Source organism: Pelodiscus sinensis, chromosome 1 (assembly GCF_052426305.1).
Source record: "Pelodiscus sinensis isolate ZL-2025 chromosome 1, ASM5242630v1, whole genome shotgun sequence".
Taxonomy (NCBI): Eukaryota; Metazoa; Chordata; order Testudines; family Trionychidae; genus Pelodiscus; species Pelodiscus sinensis.
Window position 1 is genome coordinate 134718877 of NC_143052.1, and position 22252 is coordinate 134741128.

The window sequence follows — 22252 nt, forward strand, 5'->3', positions numbered from 1 at the left end:
AGATAGACAGATTAGATGGATTGCAGGATGCAAATAAATGGGGAGGGAGGGAGACATGCCGGGGAGAGAGAGGGCTTGAAGAGGGACAGACAAAGAGGGGAGATATCAGCCTGTAACACACAGTTGCTGCTTCCAGGCCTCCCCTTCTCTTTTTGCTACTAGGCCTGGTTGCCCTGACAACGTCAATCAGGAAAAATTAGGCTTGTGCCCTAGATGCTAAGAAGGAGCCTTTTCCAATTAGGGCAATCAAAGAAGAAGAGGCCTGGAGAATTGAGAGGGAAAAAGAACCTCAGATGACCTTCTGGTCAATGTCACGTTTCACTCGTAGCAGAGAGTGGCATTCGGAAAGCGGTCAGTATCGTCACTCTGAGGGCGGCCTCACTTTGACTGTGGTTTCCTGGCAAGCCCTGTGCAAGGCTCTGCAGACCTCATGCTTGTTTACATGTTGCTGGGTGCTTCTTTCCGTCATTATAGAAATGTGCAGTGTCGGTGCAGTGGTAATGCTCTTTGGGTTTAGGTATTCTGCTAACTCACTTTGTCTGAAAACAGGGAGAGCTCTCTCTCCCTCTGGTTTGTTCTGCTGGCATCCTTTTTGCTCTCATTCTTCCACATCCACTTTTTTCTCTACATGTCCTTCTTTCTATTATCACTTCTCTCCTCTCCACTTCCACCCCCTCCTCTGTTCCTCCTTTTCCTTCTCCACCTCCTTCTGATTCAACTATTCTTATTTTTCCCCTTTTCTTTCTTCCCCTCCTTTATTCTTTCTCCTTTTATCTCTCTATTATTCTCTCTTCTGCTTGTCTGCTCTTCCACACTCTGTCTCTAATCACCATGCTGTCTAAGTACTAGGATCTTTTCCCTCTCCTCTCCTCTGTCTGTCCATTATCCTTTCTCTTCCTTGCCATGTTTCCCTGTTCTCCCTCAACAATGGAAGTTACTATATTTTCCAGGGAAAGCACAAGTCCCTACACACAAACTCTCTCGGTCAGGCCCAGCCTTAGGGCAAGGTGAGCAAGCAGGGGCAGATGACAGTTTCGCGGGGCCCTGGGCATCATAATTCCGCGGGCCCCCCCTTTGCCACGGCGCATGCGCAGTGACGCCATGCGCATGCGCAGCGGCGCTACGGCGCATGCGCGGGGCTTTCTGAAGCACGGGGCCTGGGGCGGCTGCCCCGTTCGCCCTGCCCTATATCAGCCCCTGTGAGCAAGACAGTTGCCTTGGGCCCCACACCTTCAGAGCCCTCCGCCCGGCCACCTGGCAGCTTGCTCACTGCCCTGGCTGGGAGCTGCCCGGCCACACAGTGCAGCCAACCACAACATGCTGCCTTGGGCCCTGCAAACTCTTTGGCCTGGCCTACTCTGAGTACATCTACACAGCAGCGTTATTTTGGAATAACTGATGTTTATTCCAAATAAACAGCGTGTCTACACTGCCAGCCTTTATTTCAAAATAATCTCGAGCTAGAGGACTTCTTACTCCGACTACAGTAACCCTCATTTTACAAGGAGTAAGGGAAGTCAAAGGAAGATTGTTCTTCCTTCAGGTTCCTGCTGTGTAGACAGTGCCTAATGCTGAAATAAGCTATTTTGACTTACGAGTGTGTGAAGACACATGACATGCTCCTGACCCCAGGGTGGGACACAGCAGGACGCCCTCCCTTCACAAGCCCCCTCTATACAGAGACAGGGGACATCTCCTCCCCAACACACACCCACACTATATACAGCACAGGGGCATGGATGTAGTCCCGGGGCAGCTCACACTCCTGGGGATAGCAGGACATCCCGAACATGGCCTCTGTGCAAGCACATCGGCTCTGATGGTGCGGAGACCTGTCGTCCTCACCTTGCAGAGAGGGGCTGGGCTTCACCCTGTGTCTCCAGGGAGAACTGACCACTTCTCTTGTTTCTCCACAACCACACCAGCTGTGAGTGCAGGGCGCACCACCCCGCCTGGGACATCCTCCCGTGCAGTGGAGCACCTGGGGGCACTGAGAGCCCTGCACCGCACCCTTGACCACTGGGTGCAGGAAGACCTGCAGCTCTGGCAGGAGCAGCTTGCCCAGGGCCATGCCATCTATGAGCACCTGCAGACCCTGGTGCAGAGCTTGCTGCTTCCTGCTGCTCCAACCTCTGCTGCCTCCCCAGCTCCTCCTCCCACTCCTTCTCCTCCTCCCACTTCTTCCTCCACACCCTTCCCACCCCCCCAGGGACGCCGAGGCCCCTGCACCTGCGGTGCTGGGAGACAGTTGGACTGGCGAGACCCCCAACCCTGAGCCCTGAGTTTCTCCTCCCTCTGCTTCCCCCTGCCAGCTCCCTCCTCCCAGGTTTCCCCCTCCCCTCTCCCACTCTCCCTCCTCCCCTCTCCCACCTTCTTTCCCCAGTTTCACCTCAGTTTCATTCCCCCTCACCCCAGTTTTGTTCAATAAAGAGGCTTTGTTGTAATGAACACGTGTCTTTTATTGTACAGCAGGAAGGGGGGTTAGGGAGGGGTAAGTGGAAGGACGTGAGGGAGGAATGAGGCACAAGCCCCCAGTGGGGCACACCAGGGAGACTGTTACTGCCTGCAGAATGTGCTTCCAGGCTCACAGCAACATGTCCAGGAGAAGCACCAGAGTGCCCAGGGGCGGCTCTGGCTCCATATTGCAGAGTGCTGTGGTGTACTGAGTGCGGGCAATCAGAGCTTGCAGAGAAAGAAAATACTTTGCTGTCCCTCAGGGAGCTAGGCAAGCAAGCAGGGAAACCTGAGAACTGGCTGTCCAGGGGGGTCCCTTCAAGCACAGGTCTCAGATAGTCTCAGGCAGCAGCCACGCAAGGTAACTCCTGACCTGATGCCCTGCCAGAACAGGTTCCGGATGGCCTTAAATGCAATTCAGCATCCAATCAGTGTGGATGCACTATTTTGAAATGCATTTAGTGTCTAGACATGTAATTTCAAAATAAGATATTTCGAAATAATGCTGTAGTGTAGACATACCCCTCTCTCTCTCTCTCTCTAGCTAGCTGCCATCTCTGAACACAGTGCAACATTAGTGTATAGGGAGCTTTTTACACAAAGCATCATAATTTTATTGCTATAGATTTTCATGGCACCAATAGCATGCTAAATCCTCACCCCTCCTTTCTAAAATGCTATTTGGAGTTAAATAATAGAAGCCATCAAAATTGGAGCCGAACATTTTCTGCCCTCCTGAGGAATGTTTTGGGGGTTTGTATCTGTGAAACGTAAGAAGGGCTGTGCTCAGACTCATACACACATATGCCTTTTAAGAGGAGAAAGGAAACTGTCTTATCTAAATTTCCAGTGAAGTCACAAAACTGTGCAGGGTCACAAGACTGTTTTTTATTTTTTTTGTGCTTATTATGGACTTGGGCGGGGTCTTGACTGGCTCACTCGCACCTCCCACAGAAGCCATAAATAGATTGCTCTAAAGCAGCTTCTAAGCAGAGAGATATTGCAAATTGCACAGAGCAAAAAAAATTACAGCGACCTTTTCAGATATTCTGTTGTGGGAAACAATTACACAGCATCTAAGGGATCTTCAGCGACTTCGTTAAGAAGGGGGCAGTGGTGTTGCAGTGTCTTCGAGGCATTTGCCAAGGACCATGGAGAGCAAAAAGGTAACAGCAGATCTTTTCCTCCTACCATTTATATTTTAACCTATTTGAATGCCGTTGCATGTGTTCATCCATCATTTATAAACTCTGGGTTAATGCTACCCAATTTGTCTGGTTTGTGAAACCTTTGGCCTCTTGTTGAAAATGTTTTGAACCATAAGGCAACCCTTTGCAGAATGTGGCTTTCTAGATAACATCATGGTGTTTGATTATTATTACTCTGGGTTTTACTACTTTCTGTTGTTGTGTTGAGAAGATGAAAGCTCTAAAATCAAGCACTAAACTTGCATGTGCGATTATTATTTAAGGATGGGACTGAGAATGCACATTAGGGGGAGGTGAAGACATTTATGTAGGATTGTTGCAAGTCATGGCATTCGGTTGTTCATATTTTTAGGGTTGTAGTTTTTAAAAGTATTACTTTCCTTGTCGTCGTTTTATTTGGCATGAGATCTGTTGTGCTGGCCGAAGAGGAGCCATTTGTCTTCAGGTTGACCAGGAGGACAATGTGTTCATGATAAGAATTTGACAATTCCTCTAGGTTTTTGAAATGAATAGCCTTTGGATTTCAACCAAGAGAACATGGCAGGCTTAGTCCCGCTCACAACACTGAGCCAGCAGGCTAGAGAGCCTTTGTGGACAGTATTATTGATGTGTGTCTATGTGTGCTGTGCGTATTAATGAGTGAACTAATTAATTGCATGTGTTTAAAAGCATCAAGGAAAAAATCAGGCAATGGTGGCTGGGGAAGAGAAAGTGAGGAAGGTTGAGTGTCATTAAATAACTGATTGATATCCTCATTGAAGAATATCTAGGGGTTACTACTATTTTAGGGATATTCATATAGCCATCAGCTTATAAAGCCAACCCTTTCTTTCCCTTTTTCCTGGGAGAAGAGGACAGTGTGAGGGCATGAGGGAGGGAGCTCTGAACAAGCATCCCAGTCAAGGTCATTTAAAGGAGAGTAAAGAAGTGGCCCCAGTTGAGGTCACTGAGTGATACATCAATGGGTTTCCAGCCAGTAAAAAAAGAGAACACTGAGGGGAAATGTCAGATACCCTTGTCGCCAGTTGTGAGAGGGAAGGGTATGGGTGGGATTTTGAATTCCCCGCCAGTGTCTAATCCTCAACCCTGCCACCATGGTTTGTGTAGATCCCGGCCTGGTATTTCTGAGCTCTTTGGCTGGAGAGAATACACAACAGATCATAGTCCAACTCGCTATAGGATTGGATGGGGTGAGACCATGTAATGTATGCTGGAGGGTGAGACTGGCTGTGCAACACTAAGTAATAGATGAGAAAAGGCAGAAGGCAGGGAACATGGTATAGAACACAGGAGAACTATACTATATATAGTATGTGTGTATGTACTATGTGAGCAAAGTATGCCTATGCTGTGTAGGGCCCTGACGGGTCCAGTGGAGTTGGAGACCAGGCCTGGATATTGAGTAAGACATGACAATGCAAGATACTCTTTTGGTTAAAGCACTGAACTGAAAAAATGGTTTTGTTCCCACACACACTGTAATAGTTCTCTGTACCTCGGTTCCTCATCTGTAACATGGAGGGAATAATAATTCTTACCTCATAAAGGTGTTGTGAGGATAAATCCATTCAAATAGGCAAGGCCGTCTTGGAGGAGCGGGGGGCACGGGGCCTGGGCAACCCCTTCCCCAGTGCCCCAGGCATAGGGCCAAGAGTAGCCTTTCACCCATAGGACTGTCCCTGTCCCCATTCCACCCTTTCCCCCAAGCTTTGCTCCTGCTCTGCCCCTTCCTGCCCCGACCCACCTCCTTGCCCAAAGCCCCCTCCCCGAGTGATGCGCAGGGCAGCAGCAGGAGTCAGCCCTCCTCCACCTCTATACACCACTATGGTGGGAGCCACAGTGGCCTGGCAGCGTGAGCCACTCAACCCCACGGCCTTCTCCCAGCCCACTGAGCTCTTGGATTCACTGTGGCCATGGTGAAATGGAGCTCAGCAGGCTGGGAAAGGGTGACAGGTTGGAGCCGAGCAAGCTGCCTGGTTGCTCTAGCTCCTGCCACTGCAGTGAGTGGGAGTAGGAGGGCTCCCCATGCCAGACCCCTCCCCTAATGTAATCCCTTGGGTCCCACCCATAGGATGGTTGAGGTGGCTGCCGTGGGACCCCACAAAGTGCAGGGCCTATGGACTCTGCATAGATGTGAGGCAGTGACGTGCTAACCAGTGCCCCTTGAAAACCTCTGCATCCAACAACCTTCTAAGTGGCACTAAGCTAGCCCAGGCCTTTTCAGAACCCATTGGCCCCCAGGGAATGAGAGTGCTAAATGTGAGTCTTCTCTATCTCTGCATGGAAGGGACCAGTTCTGACTTGGTAGCACTCCCAGTCTGTGTTGGCCCCAGGAGAGGGAATCAGAAATTGGGAGTGGTGGTACTACACTAGTCTCCATGGGGTTCCCAGTCCTCATTGGTCTTAGACAGTGACAACTTGGACTTGGAATGCACATTGTTCACACCTTTGGTAGTGATCCCAGCGAATGAGAAACCAGGGTAGGGTATTAAGGATGGAACTACATAAGTGTTGCCAGCTTAAAGCATTGAAAAATTATGAGTCAGCACCCCAAAACTGGCATTTTAAACAATGAAAAATGTTGGACATTTTATATTTGGTATCTGGTTTCTGAACCCTTAGAGTTCCCATGGGTCCCAGCTTTGGTCAGCATCCACAGACTGGGAGAGGGCGGCAAGTTGGAGCGGAGCAGGAAATGTACTTTTTACTTTAAAGAAAATTGAGATCCTGATATAATCACGTGACTCCTGGAGCTGAGGCTTTAAGAAATACATGAAATATTCAGAGACTTGCAAAAAACATCACAAGAGCTGGCAATCTGCCATGCAGAATTCTAATGCCACCAGTCCTTGGTGCAGGAAGTAAGATCCCAGGATGGGCAAAGAAATCCAGGTCTCCTGCATGGCTGTGCAGAGAACTAATCTCTGAGGGCACTAAGGGTGAATCTATACTGCACCGTTATTTCAAGATAACAGTGAGAGCACCTACACAGCCACTCCGTTATTTTGAAATAAGTTCGAAATAACAGACACCTTATTCTGACTTCTGTAAACCTCATTCCACGTGGAATAACGCCTATTCTGAAATAGCTATTTCAAAATAAGGTGTGTGTAGACGCATCACTGCTGCTATTTTGAAATAGCCCCTCTCCAGGGCCATTCTAAGTTATTCCTCACCACTGCCTCCTGGGGCTCTAAATTGAGATAGCACATCTACATTAGGGAAGCCTGCCACGGACTAATTTTGAGGCTTCCCTGCAGTGTAGACGTGCTATTTTGAAAGAAGCTATTTCACAATAACTATTCCGGAATATCTTATTCTGAAATAGCCATGCAGTGTAGACATACCCTAGATGTGTTCTCCACTGAAACAAAGATATTAATCCCAGGAGTACTGAGACTTACATTGATTTTCTAAGTCACGTGACATGGGAAATATTTAAAAAACATGCCGGGGGCAGAAGCTACTTCTCAATGAAGCATATTAACCACAAATAACAGCTAGTAACTTGTATAGCCAATTAAGAAGATGCAAATAGAGGATGGAGGTTAGGTGTGTAACTGGCACCTCTGACAAACGAGATAAGCATCCTGCCGCTAAAGCATCCTGCCGCTAATTCAATATCTGTCAATGACTGTCTATGAACCTCAGCAGGTATCTGAACTTCTCGGAACAGGCCATCCTGCAATGGCTTGTTGAGCTGCTGCTGGGGCTCCACCAATTCATGTTTGCTACATCTTTTTTGCATTGTTGCTGATTGGGTGGGCATGCCTTCTATCTGTCAGCACAGGGACACTCACAGTGGCATTCTGGGTATCCTCAAAACATGCAGCCACCAGTGTCCTGCTTGGATTTGCTGAGATGTTTTCTGTTCTGCTGGTAGAGTGGATTATTGAAATATCTCTGCCACATGATCTTTGTGTAGAGCTTAGTGCTGTTACTGTGGCAAGTTCCTAGCCAATTTCATTTTATTTCTGACCCCATGCAATCAGGAAGTGGCAGGTTCCCTGTCGTATGACAAGGCTGAGTATACATATACTCCCATGATTAGCATTATATTCAGTGTTCCTGGCCCTTGTTGGCCCAGAGAAATGAAACTGAGACTCTTCTGCGTGACCCATAGAAGGTACTAGACCTGGCTTCTGAGGAACTCTTAGCTGAGATTGTGTTAAAAAGAAAAACAATGTGTATGGAAAATATGAAAAAAAAAAACAATTCAATGAATGATTTTTCCCTTCTCTCTCTTCAGAAAATTACTTGTCCCCTTCTCTGTGCTGTTTCCATTGCGGCCATTGGATCGCTCCAGTTTGGGTACAACACGGGTGTCATCAATGCTCCTGAGAAGGTGAGAGAGAGAGAGAGAGAGAACACACCTTCTGGGCTTTGCGGTGTCTGGGTGGCCTCATTGCTTCAATAGAGCTCATCCTGTCTTGGAAGATGGTGCTGAGGATGAGCTTCAGGTATGGGGGGTGGAGAGAAAAGGTTGTTGAGGCACTCCTGGGTGAATGGTTTATCACTCCTATTTGAAGTGCAAAGGGCAATAAGAGGGGAGAGCCAAACTGGAATGTAGACATAGTGGAGATATTAGAACCAGGGAAAGGGAAGGACTGAGCAAATGGAGTGTTTGGGTGGACCCTATAATCTTCAGACCAATCCAAATCTCTATCTAGATTCCATCCTTTAAAAAAAAATACTTTGGAGGACATCCCCACCAAATGATGTGTCCCTGCTGCCAGCCTTAAAACCACAGAAACCTTCTCACCCGTCCCTATTGATCTGGATGAAGCACACTGGCAGGTGTGGGGGCTGTTCTGAGTCACAGAGGACTGTTCTTCTGAGTCACAGAACAGCCCTTGCAGAGGTTCGAGGGTACAGCCGAGAGCTGAAAGAGAGCTGCATGAGATTATAGTTGCCCCTGTTGCTCATCTGAAGAAGTGGGTTTTTCCCATGAAAGCTCTTGATACTATGTATGTATTTGTTAGTCTCTACGGTGCCACAGGACTACTCATTGGCTGTGTCTAGACTGCATCCCTTTTCCGTAAAAGGGATGCAAATTAGACACATCGCAATTGCAAATGAAGCGGGGATTTAAGTCCCCCCCACTTCATTTGCAATTACGATGTGTCTAATTTGCATCCCTTTTACAGAAAAGGGATGCAGTCTAGACACAGCCATTGTTTTTAAAGTTACAGACTAACAGGTCTCCTGATGGGATTTGTCTCTCAAACTTTCTCCTGAGTCTATCTGTCTACCTACAGGGAGTTTTGTAGCAGATGTGTCTGTCTGGGGAAATTCCAAGCAAGCAATCTGCAAATTACACCACCAAGAAAAAAAAAAAAGAAATGAAAAAATACAGGGTTTTTTTTCTTGTAAATCAGATGAGCTAAACCCCAAAAGTGAGTCATGTCTACCACATCCACCCTGTCTCCAGGAATACAGATGTCATAACCAGAAAAGGGTGAGGGGAAAAGGGTGTGTGTTCAAACTAGCATCTTGCTGCCCCCTGCTGGGAGCACATGATGTGAAACTAATTATCAGCTCAGGACCAGCAATACTTCGTAATCAGCCAGGGTGTCTACCCTGAAAGCAAGGGGGAAAGCCCTTGTGCCTCCCAGCTCATCCCTCCTAGTAGGCAATGCAGGATAGTTCCCTGCAGTGCTTCAGAATTTTATTCAGTCCTTGGGAAAACTATTTCACAGTCACTGCTGGGGACTGTTTCTTAAGACTATATATGTTCTCAAAATTTGTTAGAAAACGTTTCCCTTTGCTCATTGTAGCCCCACTGCTGCTATTACTCCTCACTCAGACCTACCACTCCCTTGAATATCCTCCTTGCTGTGTGTCCTGCTCCTTAGAGAATTAGCCTCTGACCTCCTGAATCATCTCTTGCCCAATCTCATCATACTAAGTCAGTCAGTCTCTGCATCCTCTTAATCACTTCCTACTGCTCCTCTCTGAGCTGCTGTCTCTCTCTGACAGTTTGGGTTCCTGACCCACTTAGCTTCTCTACATCCAAATTTCTGAGAGCTCTCCCCTAACACTGGCTTTGTGACAGAAGAACCCCCAACCTCATACAGATTTCCCTTCTCCCGCAGTGCAGTATTTTTTATACTAAATCCCTCTCTCCTCCTGTTTTTCCCATGCAGATTATTCAGACATTCTTCAATGAAACATTGGAGTTGCGGAGAAAAATCCCAACCTCTCCCGAGCTTCTGACCTCACTGTGGTCCCTCTCCGTCGCCATCTTCTCCGTGGGTGGGATGGTTGGATCCTTCTCGGTGGGACTTTTTGTCAACCGATTTGGAAGGTACATTGGAAATGGGGTCTAAGTCACCATGGAGCTTGTTTTTCAATTATGAGATGTTGGAAGAATTAGGAGAAATTATTTCTTTTCAAAAAATTGGATCAGTGGAACAGAGGAGGAGGGTAGGCTGGGGAGAAGGGACCGACTCCTGCCAGGGCAAGGCAGAGAGAGAGGAAAAGAGACAGACAAAGGGAGTGAGGCACAAAGGAAAGGCTGAGTGGGGAGTTATGCCCCTGGGAAGGGCGATCTGGCTGGGCATATCATTTCTGCAAGTTCCTCCCTAGCATTGCCCATCAATAACCCTGGTCACTGCTAATGTCTCTCTCGGGCAGGCGGAACTCCATGCTGCTGGTAAATATCCTGGCCATTGCAGGCGGTGCTCTGATGGGCTTCTCCAAGATGGCAAAAGCAGTAGAGATGCTGATCATTGGCCGCTTCATCATTGGCCTCTTTTGTGGCCTCTCCACCGGCTTTGTGCCCATGTACATCAGTGAGATCTCACCCACGGCCTTGCGTGGTGCCTTTGGCACCCTCAACCAGCTGGGCATCGTTGTGGGCATCTTGGTGGCACAGGTAAGCCTGCTACTGCCTTTCTCAATGGGTGGTGGGGAGGGCATTGCAGGTTTTATGGGCTAACAGACTACTGCACGGGTATCATGAGGGGGGTGACACCTCATGGACTATTCTGTAGTCACCATGCGGAGGAAGGGGTTGAGTAACTAACTGCCCAAAGTACTGTAATCCTCGAGGGGGAGAGAGTACAGACTTAATTTCAACACAGGGGAGTATGTTGTAATATTTCTTTCTCTTCCTGTTCGCTGAATTAGATTTTCGGCCTGAAGGAGATCATGGGGAGTGAGAGCCTCTGGCCACTGCTTTTGAGTTTCACTATCATCCCAGCCATCCTACAGTGTGCTGCTCTGCCTTTCTGCCCTGAGAGTCCCCGTTTCCTGCTGATCAACAAGATGGAGGAAGACAAAGCACGAGAAGGTGCGCAAATACTTCTAAACGGCATCACAGGACAGTCATTGGCCATCCCAGGCACCCAGCCTGCCCAAAACCGTGGAGGGATGGAAGACGTGGAGTGTTATGAGAACCTGGATCTCCTGCATGGCAGTGTAGACAGATGATCCCCAGAGAGCACCGGACCTGCCATGCGCAGTACCCCCACCCTGCACCAGATCCAGGATGTGTGTCAGACCTGGAACTGATCTAGGGTCTCCTGCATAGCAATGCAGAATCATAGAAATGTAAGAATGTAATGGACCTTGAGACATTGGCAGTCCACCTTCAGGCACCGTGTCTGGGCCAAATATACTCAGGCCATCCCTGACAGATGTTAGCCCAACATGTTCTTAAAAACCTCCAGGGACAAGGGTTCTACAACTCCCCCTGGAAGCTTACTCCAGAGCCAGAGTCGGCCCAAGCTACAGGCTGACTGGGCTACCGCCTGGGGCACCCCATTGTAGGGGGCGCCATGTGGGGCTGCTGGACCGAGCAGAAGTGGGGCCGCACATGCACTGGTGCCTAAGGGGTTGTGCATGCGCCGGGGCTGTGCATGCGCCGGGGCTGTGCATGTGCCGGGGCTGTGCATGCGCCGAGTGCCTGGGGGCGACACTGCACTCCCGGAGCCCAGGGCGCATGAATAGCTTGGTCCGGCCCTGTCCAGAGCCTAACTATCCTGAGAGTGAGATAGATTCTCCTAATATTTACCCTTTATCGCCCTTGCTGCATTAAGCCCATTAACTTCTTGTCCCACCTTTTTATTTGGTCCCTATCAAGGATCAGACTTACCCTTCTGGGAGCTCCCGCAACCTTCCTGAAGAGAGTAAGAAGGCCAGATGTTACACGGCCTAGTGCAGAACGATAGGGCCGAGAATCACAGGTTTGGCCTCTGCAATGCCCTCAGCCCCTCCCAGCCTTTAGAAAATGAAGTGAATGAGCCTAAGAAAGAAGTGTCTTCCTCACAGTGTCACTGAACCAAGCCTCTGCAGTACTGCTAAGTCACCCTCAGCTGAATGTGTGAAGAGAAGCAGGAATCAAATGTTGGTCTGCAGCTCAGAGGCACAGATCACTTGGCCTGATAACTACTAACACATTTAGTTCCAGGTTGAATAGTAGCCAGGGCCAGGAATAGAACCTCAATCTTTCTCACATAGCCAAGCCAACTACTAGCTTCTAGGGGGTCCCGTCTTCACAGCTCCCCCCATGGAGAGAAGGCTGGGAGCGAAACGCAAGCCGGTCATTGATTGGGGCATGTACATTGATAACACTTCATGAATTATGTGTGGTTCCTCCCTTTAGTTCTGAAGAAGCTCCGTGGTACAGATGATGTGGCCCAAGATATCCAAGAGATGAAAGAGGAGAGTGCCAAGATGTCCCAAGAGAAGAAAGCAACAGTGCCGGAGCTCTTCCGTTCACCGAGTTACCGCCAGGCCATCATCATTGCTATCATGCTCCAGCTTTCCCAACAGCTCTCTGGCATCAATGCTGTGAGTCAGCCTCTTGTTTCACTTCTTGGGCTCAATTCTCTTGCTGCTGCTTACGAGTGTCTCTCCTTGGCTTCAGCCGGAGTCAGGCAGATACAACAGTGACCGAGTCTGGCCCCCTCATCCCCACTTCCTTGTGCTGAGATCAGTTTCTGTGATACTTTCTGCCAACAAGCGCCCCCTGAAATACTCAGCCACCCTATGACCTCCCAAGGCACCAAAAAGTTGTTATAGCTCACCTGTGGAACCAGGGCACTTGGAGTCAAGGGAGATCCCCAAAACTTTCAATGACATCAGGAACTCATTAGGCTCCGATTGTGCTTAACAGCCTTGCTCTAGCCTATCTCAGCATATCAAAGAGATGTGTAACTGGGAATAATCACATCCACCTGAAGGCTAATTTACATGAACAATAGGGAACAAAGACATTTTAAAGGGACACTTCCATTCATGGTGGAGGGGTTTTTTGGGGGTTTTTTTGTTTGTTTTTTTCCTGAACAATGATTAGACCTATGGTTTACAATGTATGGTCCTTGCATGATCATTGATTGAAACCATACCTGACTGCCTGATCAAATGCTTCTGAGCTCTTATTGGACACATGGGAGAGTGAGGCATGAAAATAAGAGACATCCTTTCAGATACCAGACTTTTAACCATATCCAATTGCTTTTTCCATTCCCAGGTGTTTTATTACTCCACGGGGATCTTCGAAAAAGCTGGTGTCAAGCAGCCAGTCTATGCCACCATTGGTGCTGGTGTGGTTAACACAGTCTTCACTGTTGTATCGGTAAGTAATGCTGGGGAGTGGGGCTGGGGAGATTATGACTGGTGTAGATTTGGGAGACCTTCGGAAGAAATAATTGATGTTAATTAGCCTTTTATCTTCAGCCAAATTGTGGCTGATGTTTGCAGAAAAGAGAGAAAAGAGGCGCAAAGGGAAGTATGAAGGAGAAGGAGAAGAGAGTAAGGCGGAAGGAGGGGTCATGAGCATAGTAGACAAAGGAAAGAGGGAGAGAAGGGGGACATAGAAAGGTGTAAGCAAGCTGTTGATAAAGGCAAAAGTCAGAGGAAGAAGAGGGGGAGGAGAGAATGGAGAAAGAGATAGAGAAACACTGAGTGAAGGAAGGGGCAGGAAGAATGTATTATTCTGTGTCCCTATCCATGTTGACTGCCACTCACCACATGAGCATTGCAGAGGTGGAGGTAAAAGGCAGATAAAGCCCTGGGGATTGGGGGTGGTGCAGAGCAAACCTTTGGCTGTTGCTTTCCTATCTAATGGTTTTCTCTCCTGCCATTTTTGCAGCTGTTCCTGGTGGAGCGTGCAGGGCGCAGGACCCTTCATTTGGTCGGTTTGGGTGGCATGGCGTTCTGTGCTGTTCTCATGACCATAGCTTTGACACTTAAGGTGAGTTGACAGCAATCAATGTGTCCAATCTCGTCCTGGGGGTAGCAGTAGAGTTGCAACATTGTTAGGGACACAGAGGTAAGCCAAGGGGATCCAAAGATAAAGGAAAGGGCATTTTCAGAAGGATTGAAGTGAGTATGGAGCCAGGGGACTCCTGAGTGTAAGGAAAGGAGACTCTGTAGCGGGGGTACAGCTGGGATTAGAGGAATATACATCCCCACACAGCAGAAACTATATAACATGAATAAGGCCATAGAGATGTTGGAGCATATATTCTGCTATCCCATGTTTGCTTGTCAAGTTACAGCTACACGTATTGTCCTCCTTGCAGGATACCTTGGACTGGATTAGCTATATCAGCATCGTTGCCATCTTTGGCTTTGTGGCCTTTTTTGAAATTGGCCCCGGTCCCATCCCCTGGTTCATCGTGGCTGAACTCTTCAGTCAAGGTCCCCGTCCTGCAGCTGTGGCAGTGGCTGGTTGCTCCAACTGGACCTCCAATTTCTTGGTGGGAATGCTCTTTCCCTATGCAGAGGTAAGGACCTAATCTGGAACGCATTGTGTTGATCTGCTACTGTTAAGGGAGCAGCCCAGTTTAAACAACATCCCAAATCCTTTGCTTTCATTTAATCAGCAAAGGGCTTCATTAGTATAACCAGTTTAGACTCCCAATTTGAGGCTACATCTAGACCGCAGGCTCCTTGCGCAAGAACTTTTATTGGAAGAGACGGTCCACAAAAACTTCTTGTGCATGAGCGCATCTACACTGCAAAAGTGCATTGAAAAAGCAACAATATGCTTTTGTGAAAGAGAGCATCCAAACTGCATGGGTGCTCTCTCGAAAGTAAGCTCTGCTTGCCATGCACAGAATGGCCACCAGGGCACCTGTGCTTTTTCCTCTCTCTTCCTTTTGCACAAAACCCCCCTCTTCCTCATCCACTCACACCTTTTTGCGAAAGAGCTCCTTTGCAAAAAGGCATTCTTCCTCGTAGAATGAGGAATACCTACACTGGAAAAACCCTTCTGTTCTTTTGATTTTTTTTGCACAAAAACGTTCTTGAGGTGTGGACTCTTCATGAGTTTTTTCAGAAAAATGGCCATGTAGTGTAGACAGCCTGGGAGCCAACATTTTTAGCTATCATGGTAGCATTCAAAGTTCAGAATCAAGCTTTAAGAAACTCTTAAAACAGGGGTGGAGAAACTTTTTGGGTTGGGGGCTGCTGAGCCACAGAAAAATTGTCAGGGCAGGGCAAGTGAGAAAGTTTCTCAAGTGAGAAACGAAAGAAAAAAACCCCTCTCTGGCATGGCCCCTGACTAAGAAGGAGAAAGACACTTTCCCCCCATTCCCCTTACATACCTTGCAGATCCCAGGCTAGTAGATTTTGTGTGCTCCAGCCCCATGGGGAAATGGCGGGGGGATTGGAGTACCAGTACAGGCTCCCCAATGCAGAGGGGGAGTCCTGAGCCTCAGGTGGCAGATCCAGGTAACCCAGGGGCCACTTCTAGCCACTGATCCTTAAGTTCCATACCCCTACCCTAAACGGTCTTGGATGTTCTTTTAAAAATGCTAGGTTAAAAGGAAATGATTGCATGTTTTGAGCTTAGGCGATAATGACCATACCTTGATTTAGGCCTATGAACGTCTCATATTATAACCTTTCCCTTCTTTCCCCACTGTAGAAATTGTGTGGCCCCTATGTCTTCATCATCTTCATTGTTTTCCTGGTCATCTTCTTTGTCTTCACCTTCTTCAAAGTCCCAGAGACCAGGGGCAGGACTTTTGAAGACATCTCCAAGGGCTTTGAAGGACAAGGAGAAGGAAGTGGCACCCTTGCAGCAGTGGAGAAAAGCCCCATGGTGGAACTGAAAGGCATAGAGTCTAAGGATGTTACCTCAAATATTTAATGCACCCCTTCTTGACCTTTTTTTCATTGTTAATAAAATAAGCAGAGAGTCTTTAAAGGACTAGGCAGAGATATTTGTCAGGAGGAAATTTAGGACATTTTAAAAATTGCTGCTATTTTATTATTCCCCTCACACCACTCCATTCCACATTTCTGCCAAGCCCTGAAAGTGTTAAGATAGTTTCCAGCGGGGAAGGGGAAGTCTCATCTGCATTCAACGCTGGAGGGCAGCAGAAGCTACAGTAAAAATAACTGCATCATCACCTGCTGTGCACTTGAGAACACCTTCAATTGCTCATAGGGATTAATGTATTTTTGCATAGTTACTACTTACGTTTTTTAAACTTATCCTTCTGTTTTGTACAGTGAGCTAAAGCAACCAAAAAACTCTGCAATCCCTTCTCACTTTTAATTCAGTTCCACTGTGTGTGTGTGTGTGTGTGTGTGTGTGTGTGTGCAGTGTTACACTGGAACTTAATGTAATAACCAAAATGCAAAAAGCCATCATGTCATATTTACTGTCTGGTAGGTGCCTCAGGAGAAGAGGACAAATCTACAAGAAATATTTTTTCCCCCTCCTTTTTCTTTTTGTATGGATAGTCTGCAAATGTAGTTTGGTCTTGGTTTATTTATTTGTGTCAATTTATGTGTAAATATTTATTTTTTTAAATATGTAAAATATGTGAAATAATGAAGCAGAAGATGTTTAAAACAGTTATTCTAAGAGATAATGCTGTAGGTTTGAGGTGCAATAAAATTAAATCAGAAATGTAGTACTAAACAGAAAAAAGGCACTCAGGTTGGTACGTGAAATGCAGCTGTTTATGCACAGCGCCATTAAAGGATATTTCTGTCCTCCAGACAGAAATTAAAAAACTTGAGTACTAGAGAGTATAAGAATGTGACTGTATTTGTATACATTCTTGTGTCCACCAAAGTTCTTACATTCTTCAGGACTTTCTGTTGGCTGTATTAAAGGTCACTAGGATTACTTGAAAATTGCAGTATTACAGCAAAAGGGCATTGATACTTGACACTATTTTCAGTCACTATTCTTGTGAAGGGTGGATGATAATTTCTAGCCAGAAGCTGACTCATTCCACCTTCTTTTCTTGAGCTTTTGCCTCTCTGTTCCTGTTTTCAAACAGAAAAGGAAGTCTGAAAGAAACAGATGGTAATTTAAAGAGATGTGAATATGATTTTTTTCCGAAGCTGTATATGCTTCTCAGTTGTCCCTATAGATAACTTTACAAAAGCACGTAGATGAACCTTCTGAATATGGGGCATATTTCCAATACATGTATGACTCTACAATGGTAGCAATGCAGGAACAGAGGAGACCAAAGCTACTGAAACCTGATAGGCAGACAGAAAGATGTTTAGTCCACGCTAGAGGGTAAATCTGTTACAGGTGCTGGGATGTCCATTCTGGAGGCTCCAGGGAATTCTGTAATTAGAGAGAGACAGAGAGAGAGAGAGAGAGAATATTCTAAATATCTCTGTAGGAGCTTCTAGTTCAAACTGCAGCACAAAGCACTTCTGCATTTTTTGGACTGAAACATCCTCTGGATCCGAATTAATGGCTTGGATTCATTTGCAATAAAGCTAGAATTGCATGGCTGGTTTTGTGTCACATGCAGCAGGGAGGTCAGTATGTCTGATCTCATCATCCCATAGACAGCTAATTAAAACAAAAATGCAGCAATACTCCCAACATCATCTGAGGGCAGATCTTGGTATGCCTTGAAGCACCATACCTATGGTTCTTTCCAGTGTATTCTCCAGAGTTTGCTCTAATCTGAAATTACTCACGTGATGAAGTCTCCACCCCTTCCCTTGTGGGAAATGATTGCAAAGTCCAGTAAAATTTGTTGCTGGGAAATATTTCTTATGATTTAACAAGAACATTTCTTTCTTCATTCAGTTTCATCAAGTTACTCCTAGTTCTCCCCCCACCCCTTTGGACTTCCTTTCCCTTCTGTTTACATTTTCCAAAGTTTGTGGACAGTTACACTCTCCTATCTCATCATTTGGCTGAAATACACAGATTTCAGTCATTTGACTCTCCTCAAAACTCTGATCTCTGATAATTTGTGGAAGATAAAGCTTTCCATTTGTACATCTGTATGTAAGGAAAGGAAATTCTCTGCCAGCTGGGCACTAGGAGCATTCCACACTGAACATCAAGGTGTTAGTGTGATGCCTTGGACTCTCCCTCTGGCTGGCTGGCTGTCTCTTTCTCTCTCTCTCTCAATATGTTACCATTATGAGAATTTCCAATGGGTTTTGTATGCTTATTATTAATTTGTGATTGTGTTACATGTTTCTAAAATAAACATTGTGGATGTAAATATTACATATCTGCTTCTGGGTTTCTTGCCAGCCCTCATTTCAAACCAGTAACAGTACCAGTCATTTGAACACCAACAGCTCTTGCAATGCCCCTCAGCCCTGCCCTGCAGCCCCCTGCTACTCCACCCCTGGGCTCCCCTCACAGCCCTGCCAGTGCCCCTCAGCCCTGCCCTGCAGCCCCCTGTTATTCCAGAGCTGGGCTTCCTATATCACTGTGACACTCACTAGTCAATGGTAACATTTCTCCCTGTGTGTATGTCTTCTAATCTAGAAATTTACCTTGCTGCATTTCTTAGTGCCCATTTCTGTAGGAGGATGTTTAAAAGGGGGTCCCCTGCATTAGTCTATTCCATCTGCCTATGTGTTCTAGAGAGTCTTCACCCCAAGGCCTGATCTACACTAATTAGATCAACGTAAAAAGCTTACATTGAACTAATTATGTAATTGTACACATACATCCTTGGCCCTACTACACCAACATCATAACCCCACCTCTATGAGAGGCACAGCACTTACCCTGGTGTGATGTAGTGGGGGTGCTGTCTGCTCTGTAACCTGGTGTTCCCACCTGACTGTGCTGTGCTGTGAGATTCCCACTGATTCACCCACATGTGTATTGGTTCAGACACCTAGTCCCAGCCTGAGCAGATAACACTGCTCTTCCCAGGGGGAGAGACAAAGGAAAGGAGGCAGAGACGAATACCTGGCTGGGGGTCAGGGCCTGGGAGCTGGAAAGTTTGTCAGGGGAAAACATGAAGAGAAGAGATTAAGCTGAGTATTGGGGGTCGGGGCCCCGTGGACCCCTAACCCAAGGGGTCTGAGGCTGCCTGGCCCCTCACTTCGATGCCCACATAGAACCCTGGCTGTGCTTTACCTCGCAGAAGCAATAAGCCCTCTCTATTCTAATGGCCGGAGGAGTCTCATCTTGCTGGAAACGGGGTCAGGGGTACCAGACACACCGCCACACCTGGTTTAGTTAGGGCAAGCCAGTGTCTGTGCAGACACTCTGTCCCTTACATTGGCTGTTGACTGTCTTGTCAATTTCATGGTTCTATGAAAACCAGGCAGCTAGAATCCAGTTGCGCCTAGCTCCCCACTCCCATAGAACCATAGAATCCCAGGGCTGGAAGAGATCTAAATCAACCCAGCCAGGGCTATGTCAAGCTGAGACTTAAAAACCTCTAGGGATGGAGATTTCACGCCCTCCCCAGGGAACCCATTCCAGTGCTTCACCATCCTCCTAGAGAAATAGTTGTTCCTAATATCCAACCTAGACTTCCCCCACTGCAACTTGAGACCATTGCTCCTTGTTCTGCCATCTGTCACTACTGAGAACAACCTCTCTTCATCCTCTCTGGATCCTCCCTGCAGGGAGTTGAGGGCTGCTATCAAATCCCCCCTCACTCTTCTCTTCTCTTCTCTTCTCTTCTCTTCTCTTCTCTTCTCTTCTCTTCTCTTCTCTTCTCTTCTCTTCTCTTCTCTTCTCTTCTCTTCTCCTCATAAGTCAGGTGCTCCAGCCCCCTAGTCATTTTTGTTGCCCTTTGCTGGACTCACTCCACTGCATCCATATTCTGTAAATCGGGGTGAGAGGTGCAAATTGGACGCAATACTCTAGATGTGCCTCACCAGTGCCGGGCAAGAAGCCCATGGAGGAGCTAGTCTCTTGGTGGGGAGCTACATGGAGCTAAGTGCACTGACTGATAACCTCCCACACTGCCTCGCTTCGGTCAGCGGAAGCACTCCTGGTGAGGGCATACATCACTGACAGAAGGGGCATAGTACGGACATGCACCACCCCAGTAATTACATAGGTTGATTTAGGGCTGCAATGTAGACATGCTCTGAGCCTCACTCACATGTAAGGAATACAGAGGGGACAAGGGATGGGTCTTAGGGTGGCAAGGAGGAAACCCCATTGGATGGAAAATCAGCAGTGGCATTTCTGACATACCAATGAGTAGGGGCAGAATGCCATGCGCCCTCCCCACCAGCCCTTCTGCGGACTGCAAAGCACAGATGTGAGATGACATAACTCCCTCACATACGCAGCATGGGCCAGCTTGCCCCTCCTCTTCCCCCAACCGGGTACATGTCCTGCCTCAGCCCCTCATTCTAGGATCATGTACCTGCCTGAGAAGTTCGGCCAGACTCAGCGCTTGTGTTTCTGTCAGGAAGAAAACAAGAGAAGGGCAGCTCAAGGTTTCTTAGAGGGAGAAAGTGACTCAGAGAGAAAGTGGATGCGGAGAGAGCCAAGGAAACAGGTATCATGGAGGAAGAACTGGATTAATTAAAACCAACATTAGGAGACAGACTGCACAACAAGAATCTCTACAGGCCCAATTTGTCTCCAGACTGGGCCTTCCAAACCCTTATGTTACTGAGTGCTGTGGTTTTCCAACTGAGGTGTGCTTTTGCAGGAGCAGGTGTGTACTTAGCAGAACAGATGATTTAGGGGTCCCAGAATCAGCTAAGACGCACTCACCAGGCAGAAAACCTTGCTGAAATCCCAGCAGAGTTGTCATGGCCCTCTTTTGAGATGGAGCATTAGCGTTCCATGCTTTGTGCAAGAGTCCCTGAGCTCCTACCCTTGAATATTAAATGTTTCACATAATATATTGTACCCTACATTCCCTGCTGTGCAGCAGGGTGAGGTGGGTAGATGGCAGTGCTCGTAGTGCTTTGGGAGGCAAAACCAGAGAAGCTTTACATGAGGTTACCTGGAGGAGAGGCAGGAAGGATGGATGAGAGAGAGGAGAAAAAAGTACAGGGAAAAGAAGGGAAGAATAGGGAAAAGAGGATGTGTAATATGAGTTCAAGGGGAAAGGAAGAGAAAGAGAGGGTATGTCTACACTACCCTCCTAATTCGAAATAGGAGGGTAATGTAGGCATACTGCAATTGCAAATGAAGCCCGGGATTTGAATTTCCCGGGCTTCATTTGCATAAAGCCGGCCGGCGCCATTTTTAAATGCTGGCAGTTCGAACCCCGTGCCGCGCGGCCACACGCGGCACGGAGTAGCTAGTTCGGATTAGGCTTCCTAATCCGAACTAGCTGTACTCCTCGTGGAATGTAGTGTAGACATACCCAGAGAGAGGAATATAAGAACAGCCAGACTAAGTGGGACCAACCATCAAGCGATTCCCTCCCTTGGCAACCAGAAAGTTAGGAAGGAGATGGACATGTGAGCAGCAATAACTTTCCATGGGAACATCCTCCCCAGCCTCTCCTGCTGTGGAACCTGTCAGAGCCTTTTGTGATGTCATAGAGTAGGTGGAGGCAAAGTCATAAAAACACAGGGCTAGGCTCAATCCCCACCTACTAGCAGCTGATAGGCATGATGGTATCACACACAAACAAATCCCATGTTGCTCCAAAAACTGGGACCTGTTTCTCTCTCAGGAGGCCCTGGATGGCTGAGTGAGCAGACCACTGGAAAATCATTTTAAGAGAGAAATAGTGCCTTTAATTTCCAGAGAGAAATTCCCTGCAGGGGAACTGGAAGGCTCATACACACCCGATTGCCCCACACACTGGCCAGGTCTGAGAGTGCTGACACCATTGTATGGGTTGGAACAAGGTAAAGCAGTGCAGGTTACTGTGTTTCTTACACTAGACAAGAAACGTAGTTCCTTTTATATGAGATCAAATGTGAAACTGGCTGGTATTGGGGCTAAGGCCTGCCTTCCCACCCCTCCCCCAAATATTTATATTCCTATTTTACTCAAATTTGGAATTAAACTCAAGAAGTCCTGAGACTGGGGATATCAGAGGAAACTAACAGCACTCTTGGGGTATATCTGCACTACAAAGTTAGTTCGAACTAACGGACGTTAGTTCGAACTAAATTTAATAGGGGGTACACTAGCGCTCCGTTAGTTCGAATTTAAATCGAACTAGCGGAGCGCTTAGTTCGAACTAGGAAAACCTCATTTTATGAGGATTAAGCCTAGTTCGAACTAGCTAGTTCGAATTAAGGGTGTAGCCCCTTAATTCGAACTAGTGGGAGGCTAGCCCTCCCCAGCTTTACCTGGTGACAACTCTGGCCAACACCAGGGAAACTCGTCTGCCCCCCTCCCGGCCCCAGACCCCTTAAAGGGGCACGGGCTGGCTACGGTGCCCATGCCAGGTGCAAGC

General features: G+C 47.4%; 1 protein-coding gene across 1 annotated transcript; it reads left to right on the forward strand.

The window, feature by feature from the left end:
* The first annotated feature begins 3382 nt into the window (after positions 1-3382).
* On the forward strand, positions 3383-18123 carry LOC102449921 (solute carrier family 2, facilitated glucose transporter member 3). Its single transcript, XM_075901897.2, has 10 exons — positions 3383-3620; positions 7912-8007; positions 9809-9969; positions 10299-10539; positions 10794-10956; positions 12271-12458; positions 13141-13245; positions 13762-13863; positions 14195-14398; positions 15544-18123. The coding sequence occupies exons 1-10, from the start codon at positions 3606-3608 to the stop codon at positions 15766-15768; spliced, it is 1500 nt and encodes a 499-aa protein (XP_075758012.2). The 5' UTR covers positions 3383-3605; the 3' UTR covers positions 15769-18123.
* Positions 18124-22252: the final 4129 nt, after the last annotated feature.

Bases quoted from the DNA above. Each gene is read 5' to 3' on its own strand.
- LOC102449921 (XM_075901897.2), top strand. The intron at 12,459-13,140 runs GTGAGTCAGCCT...TTCCATTCCCAG, and splicing joins AGCTCTCTGGCATCAATGCT to GTGTTTTATTACTCCACGGG. The intron at 13,864-14,194 runs GTGAGTTGACAG...TCCTCCTTGCAG, and splicing joins CCATAGCTTTGACACTTAAG to GATACCTTGGACTGGATTAG.